General features: G+C 37.0%; 1 protein-coding gene across 2 annotated transcripts; it reads left to right on the top strand.

Moving 5' to 3' along the window:
* Positions 1-716: 716 nt before the first annotated feature.
* LOC149778491 (DBH-like monooxygenase protein 1) lies at positions 717-17,494 on the top strand. Of its 2 annotated transcripts, XM_089939360.1 has the most exons (11): positions 720-1,086; positions 1,934-2,083; positions 2,571-2,756; positions 7,713-7,796; positions 8,809-8,982; positions 9,431-9,533; positions 10,755-10,921; positions 11,697-11,882; positions 12,562-12,621; positions 13,237-13,476; positions 16,928-17,494. In XM_089939360.1, exons 1-11 carry the CDS (start codon positions 808-810, stop codon positions 16,997-16,999), a joined length of 1,701 nt encoding a protein of 566 aa, XP_089795486.1. In that variant the 5' UTR covers positions 720-807; the 3' UTR covers positions 17,000-17,494. The 2 variants fall into 2 exon arrangements, with proteins under 2 accessions (XP_089795487.1, XP_089795486.1); XM_089939361.1 differs by lacking the exon at positions 1,934-2,083 and having other exon boundaries at positions 717-1,086.
* Positions 17,495-18,153: the final 659 nt, after the last annotated feature.

Raw genomic sequence — 18,153 nt, 5'->3', positions numbered from 1 at the left:
TCTTTTTTCATCTAGATAACTTAAGACCTATATTCCTAACAGTATTTGCGAATCTATGTTTCGTATGTAAGCATGTAATATTATACAGATTTTTCGTGATAGTTCACTTTACATGGATTCCGTGAAAGTCTTGCACCTACATTAAAGATCCAATGAATATGAACATATGTTAATCGTTAAACGTCCTAGTTGCGGGACAACATCATTCTCCAATTTATCGCTTGCATATCTGTACATTCAAATTCCTTAATAAATGAAGAAGTAGTAGTGAAAACAGTATCATATCTACGTTTGTGAGAGAAGCTAAATACACAAATATTTCGTTTAAATGAGATAAAAAACGTTTGGTGGAGGATGTCCCCAATGTTATGGTAATGTCTGCCGGTTTGCTTGTCCGTTTTTGTGTGTGACTCAAAAGCACAATTTAACCAAACTTACTGAACAACACCTTCGTCGGAAACACTAGAAAACAACGATAAATTAAAACAAAATATTTGAAAGATCTAAAAAAAGTAAATTTTTATTTTATTGTTAAAGGTGAACTTGCATTATATATTCCTGAGTCAAAAGTTGAATATTTTTCCCCTAAACTATGAAGGTAACGTCTACTGCGTAGTAAATGTAACTAAGCGCTTAACCTTGCACTTTGACGAGTGTTATCGTATCCGCGTGACAGTGACGTTATCAGAAGTAAACATTGTTGATATAGAAGTATTCATCTGCCGCCTGTATTGTAAGATGTGTTCCTAGCTCACTGATACAGGTATATATAAAACACCAGATCTTGTTAGAACCAAACAGAACAGGATGGCGAGTTACTTGATCGCTGCTTTTGCGATTGCATCATACCTCACAGATGCAAGTGGGTTCTTAGGGGTTACGCCCACAGAACCATTTAACTATTCCAATCAAGTGGATACTAGCGGGAATTATCTTCTCTTCTGGAAATTCAATGACACCCATATTACGTTTGAGATCCATGTGAAAACCCACGGATATGTCGGATTCGGTTTGTCCGACAGTGGCAAGATGTATCCGGCTGATGTCGTAGTGGGGTGGATGGAGGATAGAGTCGCATATTTTAAGGTATTTTTTTAGAAATGTCTCACATATATCTATCTATTGCTGCAGCACTTTTGATGATACTTATGTGCTAATATAATTTTATATTCTGTTTATTAATGCATGTGTGATTAAATACGAATGTAAGGAAGACATTGAATGAAAGTATAATCCAGTTGATGTTTGGAATTTAATAAGACAGAAACAATGTTATATTTGATATTTCTTTTGTGAATTAAACCATTTGGACATTTGCGATATAGCACAAAAATGCTAACACAAAATATTTAATAAAGAACCATACTCTTATGAAACCTTAATTATTGGACGTCGACTGGCTACAGTGTTGATTTCATTATCTAAGGAGATACGTTGACCACCTATTGGTACAGTTCAATGAGCCGCTAGTGTCAACCCAGTGAATGAAACTGACATGTATATCATGACTCTCATAAAATTATCATACGAAACGATGGAAAGAATGAATTTCCCAATTGCACGAGCTAGCCCAGGGTGGAATGATGAGAGCTGTAAGTAAGCAGTATCTCAGAGTAGGAAATGAATGTTGTAAAAAGGTGTTGAAAGGCTTTGAAACTGCGTGTTGTCAAGATTGTATTTCATCTTCTGTACACAAGTTGAAACAGTCAAATCAATGTCGTATATGTACCTTCTAGGTTGAGTTAAGCCCAACAGATCAAACTGCGGATATTACCACAATATATTTAACCATGAAAACCAGCTCTAATTATCTCATATTTGTTTCACTTTCATTAAAACCGGTTAACGAAAAGTGGGTATTAAATATTATATCGATATAAATTTATCGTTTGGTGAATTTTCGATTTGATTATGAATAACATTATCCAATCAGGACTATCATACAACTGCACATGCGCCTCCAGTACTTGACAAGCACCAAGACTGGTTTCTGCTTCACGGAGAGGAGAATAGTTTTGGAACCGTTCTAAAATTTGTTAGAAAATTGGACACTTGCGACGAAGCCGAAGACAAAAAAATTGAGGTAACATCAGTGTCTTGTCTTTTTAATGTGAATTTTCTCATGAAGTTCTTTTGAGTCTTATCAGCTATCCATTTTTCACCAAATGCTCATCATTGATGTTCAATAAATTACCCTTACATATTTTAAATTTCACATTATTAGGCAATTGTTAATACCTTTAAATGTAGTATGCTTGATTTTAAGCTCAAACGAGACAAACTTGTTACATAATCATGAAGGTAGGATGTTATGAGTAGACTGTTCACGTAGATTTGTGATAATCATTCAATACCAACCCTTAATGTTGGTGATAATCTTTAACTTTTTGTTCTTTGGTTTCTTTAAAGTAAAGAACACCCAACAAAATATGTTTATTGGTTTCGTATTCATGTTTAAATCTTACTTAAGTAAACTTGTACCATACATTTACGAACGACATTATTACACACATGTCAAGCACTGCATAAATGAGAAATCCATTTCATTTACACGAAAAATGAAATTTCAGGATGGTACCATACGACTGATTTATTCTTACCACCCGAGAGACCCTGCCTCTAATGACAGCCTATTATATCACGGTCCGGAACACAGAGGAACTAAGAGTTTGTCTTTGCTGAGTGTATCGTCAACTCCAGCAAGACCATCTGCAAATCAGGATGACATCAAAACCTACGATTTCCTAAACGGAAATGTACATATCTTTTTTTGTATATCTGTTGTATTTGGTAATTCAAATACTATAATAATAATAATAATAATAATAATAATAATAATAATAATAATAATAATAATAATAACAATAATCATAGTAATAATAATGGAGAATCGTTTTTATTTATTTAAGCAAGCTAAGGCTCAGCATTAGCAGCAGTTATTTGATTTTTTAGACCTGCAAATCACTGTTTTATCAGCTTTATGAAATGAATGAAAATTTGGACATGCTTGAACATTTTAGATAGTGGAGAAACTGTGTACCCGATTAAAAATATATTTGTGTGTGTGTGTGTGTGTGTGTGTGTGTGTGTGTGTGTGTGTGTGTGTATAGAGATATATACATACATAGATTGATAATCGAATTTTTTGTGTTGTTGTTTAGAAGTTCACCTAATCCACTAATTTATCCCTGTTGCCCTGTTTGTCGGTCTATATGTATGTATGTATGTCTGTCTGTCTGTTTGTATGTATGTATGTATGTATGTATGTATGTATGTATGTATGTATGTATGTATGTATGTCTATCTGTCTGTATGTCTGTCTGTGTGTGTGTGTATGTATGTATGTATGTATAAATGTATGTATGTATGTGTGTAGGGTGTACTGGAGCGTATTGGAAGGGTAGCACCTCTGATGAGGGAACTGTCATTCCTCATTTGGCGTAGCTCGGCCACCTTTGGTATCCACATGCACCCAGCTCTCACATGTGGCTTCAAGAAGCTGTATCATGCGCAGTAGCCACACCCCGGTAAACCGCTTCGACTGGCGGGCTAAACCAGGTGAGTGTATCCATCGGGTTTTTAACCTTCGATGAGTCAGCGTTTGCCTTTCCAAGCATGTAAAGACTGCATTCGGCAGAAGGCGCGAAGAAACCAATATCTAGTTCAACGGGCAGAAAGGCGATTCGCAGCAAGCAATGTGATGTGGAGCGCAAACAGCAGGACGAGCCATGTAGGTAGTCCTGGTCATTCACTGCATCCGATTCCATCTCCAGCCGTCATGACCTTGTCTTGCCAATGCATCCAGATGGTCTTGGAAAAGAGAGTGATGTATACAACACACAACTCTTCCTTACTTTAAACCAAGTCAACGTACAGGTCACTTGGTCATCCTTCTTCCCAAAGTCATGTGGCGACGGACGAGCGACGAAGCGGCAGGTGTGGGTACGATGGTAGCCGTAACGGCAAATCTGCACACAGGCGGCTCAGGCCATATAGCCTTTCTTCACTGACACGGTGCAGCAGTGGAGTTCGTCAACCCCTGAGCGACTGAGCAGACCTTTTTAGATTCCCACTGCTCCCCTACATACCATGAGGAAGGGGCTAGAAAAGGTGCCCAAAATGTTACCTGTTCCATCCCTCTCGAGCCAGCTAACCGCGGGTGGAGAGGACCCTACACCAGCAGTGGAAACACTACAAAGAAAAAGATGAAAATCGTTCCTCTCACTCTCGGCGCATGGAACTTGGGCACACATTTGGACAAAAGTGATGCTGTCAGACCTCAGACGAGAACTGCTCTGATTCGGAGGGAGCTAGCCAGATATAACATCGATATTGCTGCTTTTGGTGAAACCCGCCTTGAAAGGGACGGCGACTGTTGTGAAAGGGGCGCTGGCTACATCTTCTTTGGTTGCGAAAGGGGAAGTGAGGAGCGACGTGAGGCAGAAGTAGGTTTTGCAATGAAGACAGATTTTGTTAACAAGCTAGCTTGACTTCATGTCACGATCATCAGTGCTTACGCTCCAACCATGGCGAGTCCAGATGAAAGAAAAAGACAAATTTTATGTAGAACTCCACTCTATCATAATCTTTGTTCCCAAATCTGACAAGCTCATCATCGTTGTTGACCTCAATGCAAGAGTTGGCTCTAACAACATCTCATGGGAAGGAATCATTGGAAAAATGGTGTTGGCCGCTGAAACAGCACTGGTCATCTATTGCTTAAGACCTGCGTAGAGCATGAACTGTTCATCACCAACAGTCTTCCGCCGTCCTAGCCGCAAAAGGACGAACTGGATGCATTCCCGTTCTAAGCAATGTCATCTTATTGACTACGTGAAAGTCAGGAAGAGGGATAGCCAGGATGTACGGGTGACCAGGTCTATGTGTGGTGCAGAATGTTGGACTGACCACCGCCTTGTAGTCTCCAAGCTAAACATCCGTATTCAACCTAAAAGACGCCCGCAAGGCAAAAATATTCAAAACCGGATGTACATCGCCAAGCTCAATAACTCAGCCTCCAAATTGACCTTTGTTAGCACTCTAGAAAACCGTCTTCATTCCACCCCTCTGGACAACCATAATTTCGAGGCTTCCTGGACGGTCCTTAAAGAGCTGCTCTACAACACAGCCACATAGATCTTATGACCTTCCCCCAGAAATCACAAGGACTGGTTTGATGAGAATTGCGAAAACATCAGGCAGCTGTCGGATGAAAAACATCGCCTCCACAAACCATATATAAATGATCCAAAGTCTGCTTCAAAGAAAGATGCCTTCAATAACATCCACAGGCTGTTCAACAGAAATACCAGCAGATACAGGACTCCTGGCTAGGTAACAAAGTTGATAAGATCCAAAGCTAGGCTGTCAAGCGTGGTATGAACAGGTTTTGTGATGTGCTGAACGACGTATATAGCCCATCATCATCAGGATCATCGCCTCTCCTTAGTATGGATGGGAACACACTCATCACACACAAAGAGAAGATCCTCGAAAGATGGGCTGCTCACTTCAACTGTGTCCTGAACCTCCCAACATCAATCAGTGGTGAAGCCATTGATAGGCTACCCCTATTGTCAGTCAGTGAATCACTGGATGACCCACCAACCATGTTAGAGACCCAGAAAGCAATGCGTCCAGCTCTCTAGTAGTATGGCTCCTGGCTCAGACTAAATCGTAGCAGAGATATACAAAGAAGGCGGTGCAGCTCTGCCTGAAAATCTTTATCATTGTTTCATCTCATGTGGCATAAAGAGACGATCCCACAGGAAATTAAGGATGCTACTAGTATACACCTGTATACGCACAAAGGAAATTGTCAGGTATTTGACAACTATCGAGGTATCTCTTTGCTCTGCATCACAGGCAAGATACTCGCCAGGATTCTCCTCAACCGTCTCACATCACACCTTGACCATGGACTCCTACCAGAAAGCCAGTGCGAATTCCGAAAAGACCGTGGAACCATCGACATGGCTTTTGCTGCTAGGTAGTTGCAATAGAACAGCCAAGAGCAGAGTACTGACCTTTTCTTTACCTATGTCGACCTGACCAAAGCCTTTGACAATGTTAGCTGAGAGGGCCTGTGGAAGATGATGGCCAAGTACAGATGCCCAAGGAAATTTATCAGCTAGGTGGAGCAATTTCACGATGGTATGGTGAGACATCGGATCTCTTTCTGTCTCAAACGGAGTGAAGCAGGGCTGTGGACTAGCGCCAACACTTTTCAGTCTCATGTTCTCAGCCATGCTCACTGATGCCTTCAGTGATGGTGACGTGGGAATCAGCATCAGATACTGAATTCATGGCAAACTGTTCAACCTCAGGAGTCTCCAAGCACAAACTAAATTCTCAACAGCCACCATCAGAGACTTGCCATTTGCTGATGACTGCACACTCAACGCTGGCTCTGAAAGTGACATGGAAAGCAACGTCGACAAGTTCTCTGATGCTTGCAAAAATTTCGGCCTTACGATCAATACAAAGAAGAAGAAACAAATGTATCAGCCAGTCCCAAGAAAGCCGTATGCTTAGCCAAAAAGCACAGTCAACGGCTACAAACTGAGCGCAGTGAACAGGTTCACCTATCTTGGCAGCACTCTGTCCCAGAATGTTGTAATCGATGACGAAGTTAATGCCAGGATTACAAAGGCCTGCGCAGCATGTGGCAGACTACATGCCAAGGTCTATAACAGAGGAGGCATTAGTTTTCAGACGAAGTTTAAAGTGTACAGAGCGACATCACTCCCTGTATTAGTATACGCCTGGGAAACCTGGACAGTGTACCAGCGTCATGAAAAGAAATCGAACCACTTCCACACTACCTGCCTCAGAAGACTCCTAAACAGCAAGTGTCAAGACAGGATCCCTGATACTGAGGTCCTTGCCCAATCAAGCCTTCCGAGTATCTACAACATCTTGATGCAATCACAGTTGCGATGGGCAGGCCATTTAGCTCGCATGCCATAACCCATGCTTCAATAAAACACTCTTTTATGGCGAGCTTGAAAAAGGAAAACGCAACAAAGGAGACAAGGGAAAACGATACAAGGACACCCTGAAGATGTCATTGAAGAACTTGTGAGGCCAATAGGACAGCCGCGGCAGAACAAATGAGGCAGTCCAGGAACTCCCCAGCCAGTAACGATCCCATGTCCACAATGCCACAGAACATTCAGAGCGCACATCGGTCTTATCGGCCACCTACGCACCCACAGACCATTTGTTTCCGCTAAAACACTGGATGACTAAAGTGGTTCTCATTGACTTGATGGACGAACTATATATATATATATATATATATATATATATATATATATATATATATATATATATATATATATATATATATATATATATATATATATATATATATATATATATGTGTGTGTGTGTGTGTGTGTGTGTGTATGTATGTATGTATGTAAGTATATATATATATATATATATATATATATATATATATATATATATGTGTTTGTGTGTGTGTATGTATGTATGTATGTATGTATGTATGTATGTATGTATGTATGCATGTATGTAAGGAAGGAAGAAAGCAATAATGTCAGATATGCGTAGTCATTCCTAAGCAACCTCGCTAGGTCCACACAGCTCCAAATTGACGAGCATAACCCTTGTGTCATTTCTCTCTCTTCAGTTGTGGTGCTTTGGTTTAAATTTTGGTTTTACTATTTCCTTGTCGTTTTTTATAGTTCTTAATTCCTGCAGCCAATACAACCTACAACTGCCGAGTATTCCGAATGCCTAATATTGGCGGGAAGCATCACATGATAAAGGTAAACGTAATCATCGCAGTTGTTATTATTATTCATCAAATTTACTTTTCTTGATACAGGTGTCCGTCTTTATATATATATATATATATATATATATATATATATATATATATATATATATATATCATTGATATTGTAATTATGTCATATTTTACTGACACTATTGTTTCGTTATGTTTCGTTGGTTACATGACATTTCTAATTTCGTTTAGCGTTGAATGAGAAACACCCGATGTATGCGCTCTCCGCCATAGCTGTGAAGGAAGTAGTGTATATTACCGCGCATTATTCAGGATTCATTCATTAATGGAACGACGTATTGACTGTTTAATTAAAAATAGAAACATCTTCTGCTGTTGCAATTGTGTAATTCATTTAAGAAAATTGCAGGGTTGCTATGCTTATATTTAAGTATATAATCAAACACTTAATAACTTAGTATTAAAAATATTGTTATCGCTTTCCTTTAGTATGCCCTCGCAAGTGCGAGCATCCTGCACCACGTGACCTATGGTTCAATATTTATAAATACTCAGCTAATAACCTATAGATATGTACTATCAGGAAAAGTACTTATATTTATATCCTACAACGAATATGGTACGGGTTTCAAGCGCTCCTTTGTTCGTCCGTCAGTAAATAATTCAATCTTTCCGCCCTTATATTGGTCCGGTTAAAGTTTGAGCTTAGGTTAATTTCCTCAGTACTGTGGTGGGTCAGTCCTATTCCATGAACACATTTCTCATGTTTTAATAATCATGACTTTGTTGTATATTTCCGACCAGAAGATGATTCAACTGATTGATAACAGGATATGTGCAATTCACTCACGGCGAATAAATTCGTAAGCAAGAATATTTATGTATAACTTTTTTTCATTTATCATTTTATCTTGCTTTTTTAATACTTACACGGTAAGAAAGGTCTTAAGTTATCTTGATTTGTAAACTTCCTTGACAATTATTGCCACTACTGTCAAATTTCATCGTAGTCGTTCTTTATTCGAAACAAGGTGGAACCTGTAATCACCCCTGGAAACGAGTTGAACGTGCATCACATGGTGATATACAGGTGCTCGGGAATCGACCCAAAATTTGACGGGGTCAACTACATGTGCTTCGGTGATGTTCCTCAAGGACTCCAGCAATGCTATCATACCATTATTGCCTGGGCAATTGGCGGACAAGTAAAAAAAATTAAATCTTCTTCGTTTTTTTTATATTCAATCAACCATTCTAATGACTATACTTCACTATTAACGTTTAGGTTGCATCTTCTACTAGTTTAGCATTCAACCAATAAGATTTCTGCTACAGACCCAACGCCTTCGCCGCCACCACCACCATCAAAATCATCAAAACAGCAATTAATATTAATAATGTTACTTTTGCTTGTCTTTGGATACAAATGTTTGTTATGTATTTATATTGTTAGAATCCTTTTTATCGTTTTTGTTTCTTGCCAACTGTATGAAAATATATTGAAATTTACGGAGATATATCAAGCTTACCATATTGACAATATTTGTCTTTCATTCAGATTTCAGTCTATTTTTCAATGTCAATCTGTTATCTCACTGCAGTTTCTTTCTTAAATCAAAATGAGATAATAAGCAATTGTTATTTCATTTTTAGGCCTTCTACTACCCAGATCACGTGGGTGTTTCTGTTGGAGCCCCAGATGATCCCGATATGTACATCTTAGAAACTCATTACGATAATCCCGCCAAGAAATCAGGTAACACAGTCTATCTCATCTGAAGTTTAATATCTAGAATTACTGATCAAGTAATCAACTATTATTTAGGTATTGCTTAAAAATAATCAATATATTAATCAAAAAATAAATAAATAAAAAATGTTTGAGTTATTAAAGAAAACGTTCCTCATAATCACTTGAAATATTTATTTGTCGACCTGCTGCGCTTTAGCTGTCTTTATCGTTATGATGTGCAGGACAGATTAATCAGATGTCAATGTAGGTTTTACCTTAATAGAAAGAAACAATTCCGAATTATGCTTTTTATAATTTTAGTCACTGATTTCCTTTATTAGTATCACTTAGTTATGACTACTTTACGCGAGTGTTGCATTATCCTCAATCACAGATTGTATTGTCTATTTAATTTGTATTTGTTAGTTTTCTTCTAAATGATTAACAGTTATCAATAATTTCTGTTTGGACTTGACCTTGCCCAAAATCACTTGACCTTGCCCAAAATCAATTTTACTGTGTACATGACTAGGGACATTTATGCTATTTTTATTTTGTAAACAAATAAAACATATTTAATATCTCTCTATGAATGTGGGTTTATCATTATGATCTTTCTCAGTAAAGGTAACACTTCAAGCCACTCGCTCATTAGTACATTCTGGTACATTAGTACATTCTGGCGCGTCAGCACATTCAAAACTCTGGGCATGAAAACCTCTTTATCGCTGGATCATTTTTTTAATACAACTGTTATTTAGTTAGAACAATATTCATTTGGACAGTTGATAGAACTTTTGCGGCAAATAAAGATTTAATTTGTAATACTATAACTTCGTTTTGGATTTTCACTCTGCATTGTAGGAACATACATTATTTGTTGAATTTTACAAAACTGGTCGGTTTTCGCTCTTTTCTGTTACATTGTCTTAGATCATAAAGTCGTAATCATTTGCACGCTTCTTGTATCAGATATACGTAGGTGGAAAAGATCTTGGGAAATATATTACACATCTTTCTAAAGCATATACTTGTAGAGTGGGTTCTCTTAATTACTAATCTCTTATAGAGGCTATGCATGTTTGCGAAATTCAGCATGAAAATACAACTGAGGATCCATTGTTCAGCTTTAAATGTATTGATAATACGAACAGTACGTAGGTTGGAAGACTCACACAGTCCCTAAACGCACTATCACACATATATTTTATTTATTCTATGGTGATCATATTTATTTCCAATCAGGCGCGATAGACAACTCTGGACTGCGGATAACTTTGACTAGAAATATTCGTGAACACGAAGCTGACATGATACAGATGGGTCATCAAGTTGACTGGACGCAAAATATTCCGCCATTTGAAAAAGTCTATCTCAGCCAAGCATATTGTGCGTCTCAATGCGTAGATCATGTGAGTACATGTTTTAATTAAAATACAAGCAACTTTATATATATATATATATATATATATATATATATATATATATATATATATATATATAAAGTGCAAACAAAACACCATCAATGAAGCTATATTCTTGAAATACCTTTATGACCTATATTAAATGTCAAACGCAATCCAACAACAAATTTGTACTTTCTCAGGAGTGACTGTACGATTTTTGAGCATACAAATTTGATCTGTGTTGGGCCTTGTGAACTCTTATTACCAGCGTTTGTAATTGATCAAAAGAGGAAAAGTACATATGAAAACAAAGTCATATGGATAGCGTTCTTTTGCATACCAGGGTCCAGCAACGTGGAATAAATTGACCAATGAACCTAGACACAAAGACACAGTGATCACATTCAAGAGTGCTCTCTAAACTCACTTATTTCGACTGAAAGAACAAACTTAAAGACATAATAATGTTTCCTACCTTAAATATTCTCAACATGTTTTTTTTTCTTTCTATGTTTTCTAATTTCATGGTGTTTGTGTTTGTAATCATATCATCATATATGGTTTTTTTTATCTTATAGGTGTCGTCTAATGTTCTAAAGCGCTTAGAGCTTCTAAAGATTAGGCGCTATACAAAGTACTCATTATTATTATTATTATTATTATTATTATCAGTTCCAACGTTGAATTACTTGGCTTTATCACCTGTGTGATTTAACCATATTTTGAACATATATTAGACGAAACAACTGTAATCATAAAAATTGTCCAATGTTCATTGCAGGGTCTTGGAAATTTGACGGAAATCAAGGCATTTGGAATTTTCCAACATGCTCATCTCCTAGGAAGAGCCATAAAGACAAGGCACTTCCGGAATAGCACAGAGTTACCTCCATTGGCAATAGATTCCAACTATGACTTTGATTTCCAGCAAACACGACCGCTTCGGAATGAAATTCCAATTCGACATGTAAGTGACGCATCATTTGATTGATTGTCAATATTAGCACAGACCATAGCATATAGAAACTAAATTCTGCCTAATGCAGTCTGTCCCTGCATAAGGTACAAAACAAGCTCATATATATATATGATCATATGGTTATTATTATTATTATTATTATTATTATTATTATTATTATTATTAAAGCAATAATTTGTGTGCGTGAAGATGTCCTATTTAATATCTACTGGTTTCCAAATTGAGTGGATTATGTAGGTCTGCTATATTCTGGACTTGTTTTGATGGAGCGTGCAATTAAAGTGTAAACATTGTTTTTGAAAGTGTGGTTAAGATTGGCGGGGTGGTTTAATGGCATTTCTATCATATTAGTGGCTATGTCGTACCAAGGAGATGGTAGCTAAATGCCCAGGATGAGAACAGGTATGCTAGTGGGCTCTATGTAGGTGTTTTTATTTTAAATATGAATGCCTATACAATGTGCATCATAATAGTACATATGGGACGTGGTATATCAAAAAAGATGGACCAGGAAAGAATTGAAAACTTCGAACAACTGTATCAAGAATTTTCACATATGTTGAAAAATGATAATAAATAGGGACTCCAAGGAAGGATACGTTAATATATAGCAAGTGAATCCAGTATTCTGGTCCCCTATTAATTTGTACAGCTTGAACATTTGCAGGGCGACAGCTTCATTGTCGAATGCACGTACGACTCAACTGGGAGGACTGAACCAACTATAGTGAGTATTACTATTTAGTCTTTTCTGAATAATATTTACATATTTCCATACCCATTATTCTGTCTCTTGTAATGACACTCATATATTTAATTAAAGCTCTTTTACACCCCTCTATCCCCCTCACCCAATTATATACCCTCTATCCCCCTCACCCAATTATATACCCTCTATCCCCCTCACACAACTGCTATTCCATCATGACATAATTTGCGAGATACAGATTCTCAACATTTGATGCAGCAATATAAGTAGTAATGCATTTTCATAGAAATATTAGTAGAAGGGTACTGTTACGATATAAATCCATCCAAGTTGCAGTTCCCGTCTTGACATCGTCAAGTATAAATGTTGAAGACAGACTTTCTCTGATATTCTTGCGAAGCAAAGAAAGCGGATGATATTAATACAAGAACGGAAGCCGAATATACAAGCTCGTGTTAATTTAAAACAAAAATGCAGTGCAGTTCTTGCTATATATGTGTAACAGAGTGATAGTTATTAAAAAGTTTTCAGAGACTTGTCTATTCGGTATTCAGTAGTGCCGGGGGGGGGGGACACCTAGTGCAGAGGATGTGGAAAGGTATGACAATGACATTTATTTATTTTCTTATCTAGGGTGGACTCTCAACTCAAAACGAAATGTGCGCATCTTTTATCCTGTACTACCCAAAGATGGAGCTAAAGAATTGTATCAGCTCACCAATATACGATAGCATTTCGAACGATTTTAACAAAATCCGGCCCCTGTTAGAAGCCTACAATTGGACGTCTCCTCAAATCCGAGAGGTCTTCAGAGAGAAACTCAGCAAGTCCAGTATACTTCATACCTGTCAAGGAGACAAGATGGTGCCTCAGGTATATATTGTTATTATTATTATTATTATTATTATTATTATTATTATTATTATATATTCATTATAGCAACTGTTGTAGTTTTGGACCTATATGGCGCTGTGCTCCGGTTTCCGCCATTTGTCTCTAACCTGAAATTAACTTCAAGTTTTCCGTAACGATTACACGCATTTGCAAGGATTATATTTTGATTAACGTTTGTTTAACTGATCTTAGCAAACGGAGACATACAGTTAACATATTTTTATATTACGTGTTTGTTTTGTATTTTCGCATGTGTCCGTTCTTTCGTTCGGCAATCATTACCGCAACAAGTCGTGTGTTTTGGTTCGGCGGATTACTATGAAACTTCACAATAGTACTGTCATGTTCGGAAGATATTCATAGCATCAGACAACTTTGCTGCCGCAATTTTTGTTTTGGTCTTTTTGTCTTGTAGCAGTGTATGATATAATCTTATAGCGCAAACAGTCCCACAGATTTTGATGGATTTCAATGGAATATGCTAAATAGCATGACTATCGCCTGAAGATGCGCATATTGACAAGCAAATTTTCTCCCACAAATTTTGCTAAAGTCGATTTTGTCTCCTCACACTGCATTATACAATCTGGTTTACGAAACTAATCCTGCAGTTTTTGTTGGATTGCCATGAAACTTGGTAAATGTTATCTTCATTACCTGATGAGGAACTCCTCGTCAAATCACTTTGCTTCTGCAGCTTTTGTTTGAGTTATTGCACATTTATTCTTGCTGTTTGATGCAGTCCCACAAACATTATAGTTAGTACACCTAGCCTCGCAGTTCACGATGGTTTGCCATGAAGCTTGGTAAATAAAATTTTACTTCCAAGTTTTGTTGAATGGTTACTTTACTTGTCTTGCACATTAATGTTAGCACAACTAGTCTGCCTTGCAGATTTGTATGGATTACATATGATATTCCTCATATTGAAAACTCTTTGTGATTCCATTACTTTTGTAAGAGTTATTACACTTTTGACTTACAGATGGATGAAATGTGCAACCTAATTTTGTATGCAACTGCAATTGTAGCTCTTTCTAAATTGCTTTGAGACTTTGTACATAGTAAAGCAATCGCCATCAGATATTCACTATCACAAGTCATTAATTATGCTATTTTCAGAAGCGTTGTGAGCTTTGTCGGCTATAGGTTCATCATCATCATGAGGTAGTATGGGATTCAGTAGAGGACGGGAAATATTCAAGTTCACACGTTGTTCACCATTCCTCCAGATTTTGTTTTTCATTTTTATTTACTTTTGTCGGTTATTTGATCACTAGAAGTAGGGCTTAATTACGTCAAAACGCTGCGTAATTCTAGAGTTAGTTGGTAATCACTTTGGAGGTAACAAATCTAAAGGTCTTTAGGAGTATCTAAGCCCAAGACAATTTGCTTTTTGCTTTCAAGTTCTTGTGTAGGAATCATGTATTCGAGAAATTTCGTTTTCATTTACATAGATTTTGTATATTTTATGTCACTGACGTACAGTCCAAATGAATCTTAATATCACTAAACAAATTTCTACAAACTTTGTCTAAGAAGATGAGAAATATTTATCCATGTATTTGACACTTTATTAGTTGAACATATCCATTCGACTGCAATGAACAGCATCTGCAACGGATGCGGGAGATCGCGGGTTCGAACCCCGGCCTATTCATACCAAAGACTTATAAAAATGATACTAACAGCTGATTAGCTAGGCGCAAAGCAATAAGAGGTTAGTGTTAGGACTGGTGGACCAGGATAATTTGACTGAGTGGGACATCTGCGGCAGGATAAACTGCCACACTGTAGACATCGTTGCGATATGACTGAAAAATTGTTAAAGTTACATTATAAATCCGACTCACAAAATCAGACACACACGGCTGCAATTTCTTCTGCTACTTCAAGTTCGTATTATCTTGACCAATGTTTTAGATTTACTGCACCGTGTTTTGTCATGCTTGTTTCTTCTGTGTTCTTTTATTTCCTGGACACCAACAATGTCTCAGAGATCCTATATATATATGAATAACAAAACATACCGCCAAAAAGCAGGTGCAAACATGTTGTTGGACAGTGTGTAGCATAGCCAATATCATGACCCTATGTACAATATGTAATTTTTATCTTTTTCTACGACTTAAAATATAGGTGATCACATCTGTGATTCTTTCAAGTCACCATGCCTCTGAAAAAATGCACTGTACCTGCTGCATTAGTAGATTGGGCAGACTCGTAATGCCGTATTGGTTCTCTTACCACATCCTCTCTCAGAACAGTCCATACTGTACTCTAGTCGGATTTTGTGTCATTCGTTTGGGATTACTGATATTCGACTGAGCAGATTCCAATACGAGATTTTCACCATGCTCCCCTTCCTCTTCTAGTGTATGCATAGCGGTTAGGGCATGAAAATCGGTGGAAGAACAAGGAGCAGCTGTTTTAAAGCAAAATGCATGCTCTAAAGTAACTTGATTCAAATACATTGATTTTATTTTATCTTGGGACATACTTCTTTAGTTAGACGTCAAATGTATAGTATTTGCAGAAACACAATGGGCGTATCATTGGGGGTGTGGGGGTGGGTGGGGGCTAAAATTGATTTGTTTAATTTTTAATGATCATGTGAACAATAACATTTTGGGGAGATACTTCAAGAAAAATTAGTTATTTTGTACTAATTTCACTTTTGATTATTTCTTTTTTGTTCTGTCTGTTTCCAAATGTCGCCAATAGTTTGAAATTAACAATGTGTTGAAGGTAGCAATTTAAACTTTGGATTGTTTCGTTCTATGGGCCTGATTCAGAGTAACGAGCAATTTTGAAATTAATATTTAGCTAGAGAATGCGGTGAATGGTTAACTTTAGAAGTATACAAAGATTTCCCCCTTTCTAAAACAGAACATAATTAAAATTCATATGACCACATGACGCATCACAGTACAGTCTGAGATGCGAATAGCAGGTAGACTTCTAAAAGTTTTCACATTAATTTATCTGGCAGTAGAAAATTATACATTGCTCTCTTTGAATCGATGAAATCATTTTCATCCACAGTATAGTATTCTCCATGAATTTAAGCAATTTGGAGCCATAAATAAGCAAGTCGTTAGTTATTTAATAGTAGTATTGGGGTAAATTCGATAAGGTTACCGAGTTAAAAGTTTATCGCTATAACGTTATTTCTCTCTCTAATTGCGCTGCTTGTAAATCACTTTCTCAGACACTGTTGCGTACATTTTCATGCAACTTCATGTGTACACTCACAGATATCGCTTATCTATTTACACCAATAGAAAGGAACATTTCTTCAATGTACTGTGGATGCAGCAAAAACTTTTAATGTTTGCCAAATGCATATTTCCGACAATATTAATATAAACGTGCTGTAGCTATTGCAAGAAAACAATATATCATGTTTTCTTTGATTTTGCCATTTCAGACACTCAAGTACACTTTCCATGAAACACCACCGAAGAATAATTATACTCCACCAGTATCTACATGCCCATAGATGACAACAGAGACATGTATAATATCATGTACATGCCCATAGATGACAACAGAGACATGCATAACATCATTTACATGCCCATAGATGACAACAGAGACATGTATAACATCATGTACATGCCCATAGATGACAACAGAGACATGCATAACATCATGTACATGCCCATAGATGACAACAGAGACATGCATAACATCATTTACATGCCCATAGATGACAGCAGAGACATGTATAACATCATGTACATGCCCATAGATGACAACAGAGACATGCAAAACATCATTTACATGCCCATAGATGACAACAGAGACATGCATAACATCATTTACATGCCCATAGATGACAACAGAGACATGCATAACATCATTTACATGCCCATAGATGACAACAGAGACATATATAACATGTACATGCCCACTGATGACAACAGAGTCATGTATAAACATCTTCGACTGCATTTGTTTAAGATAAAGATATCTTAATAAATTTTGGATGCAAGTGATGGTCGTGAGTTTAATGTTACTTATTCCGGACAGGAAAACAATGTTGTCAACAGCAGTTTTAAATCCTATAAAATTCGATTATATCGATACACTTTGTAACATTATGTCAGTTAACGGTTTGTTTCAGTTGCTTATATTTCATTTTATTCATTATATAGCCGTAGGATTGATGTAGCAGTTCTAGAAAATACATACATATAATCAGTAGACACACACACACACACACTATCTCTCGTCTGCCATACGACAGTAAAGTCACGGTGAAATCATGTGGCAAATCTTAATATACAACGATAAAAGACAATCCATTTCAAGATGTCGAAATTTCTGCATTTCTTTCTTTTCTGCGGTTTTTTTTTGTTGTCTTTATTGGCTAAACAACGGACTTTGATAAATGAAACTTCAGATGACATTTGACAAATAATGCAACATAGAAAACAATTGTGACGTTAACTCACCAACCGTACATACATCGATACAAGGCCAAGTGGCTATTATTTTGCTGTTCCAATCGGCTGTTGACAGACATGGAATTGACCATTTGACCATTGGTTTCACTTTTAAAATTCTCCTTTTCAATTAAAGATTCTTTAATGCTATCGCGTAATACACTTTTTTAATTTAAAGGGGAAGTTGCTGATTATTAAGACAATA

The sequence above is a fragment of the Sinohyriopsis cumingii genome, chromosome 17, assembly GCF_028554795.1.
Source record: "Sinohyriopsis cumingii isolate HCF-2022 chromosome 17, ASM2855479v2, whole genome shotgun sequence".
Taxonomy (NCBI): Eukaryota; Metazoa; Mollusca; class Bivalvia; order Unionida; family Unionidae; genus Sinohyriopsis; species Sinohyriopsis cumingii.
Note: the sequence above shows the minus strand (reverse complement) of the source record. Positions and strands in the feature narration are given on the sequence as shown.

Coding starts and splice junctions, on each gene's coding strand:
- LOC149778491 (XM_089939360.1), top strand. CDS start 808: ATGGCGAGTTACTTGATCGCTGCTTTTGCGATTGCATCATACCTCACA. Junction 8,983..9,430: donor CCTGGGCAATTGGCGGACAA/GTAAAAAAAATT, acceptor TTTCATTTTTAG/GCCTTCTACTACCCAGATCA. Junction 11,883..12,561: donor ATGAAATTCCAATTCGACAT/GTAAGTGACGCA, acceptor GAACATTTGCAG/GGCGACAGCTTCATTGTCGA.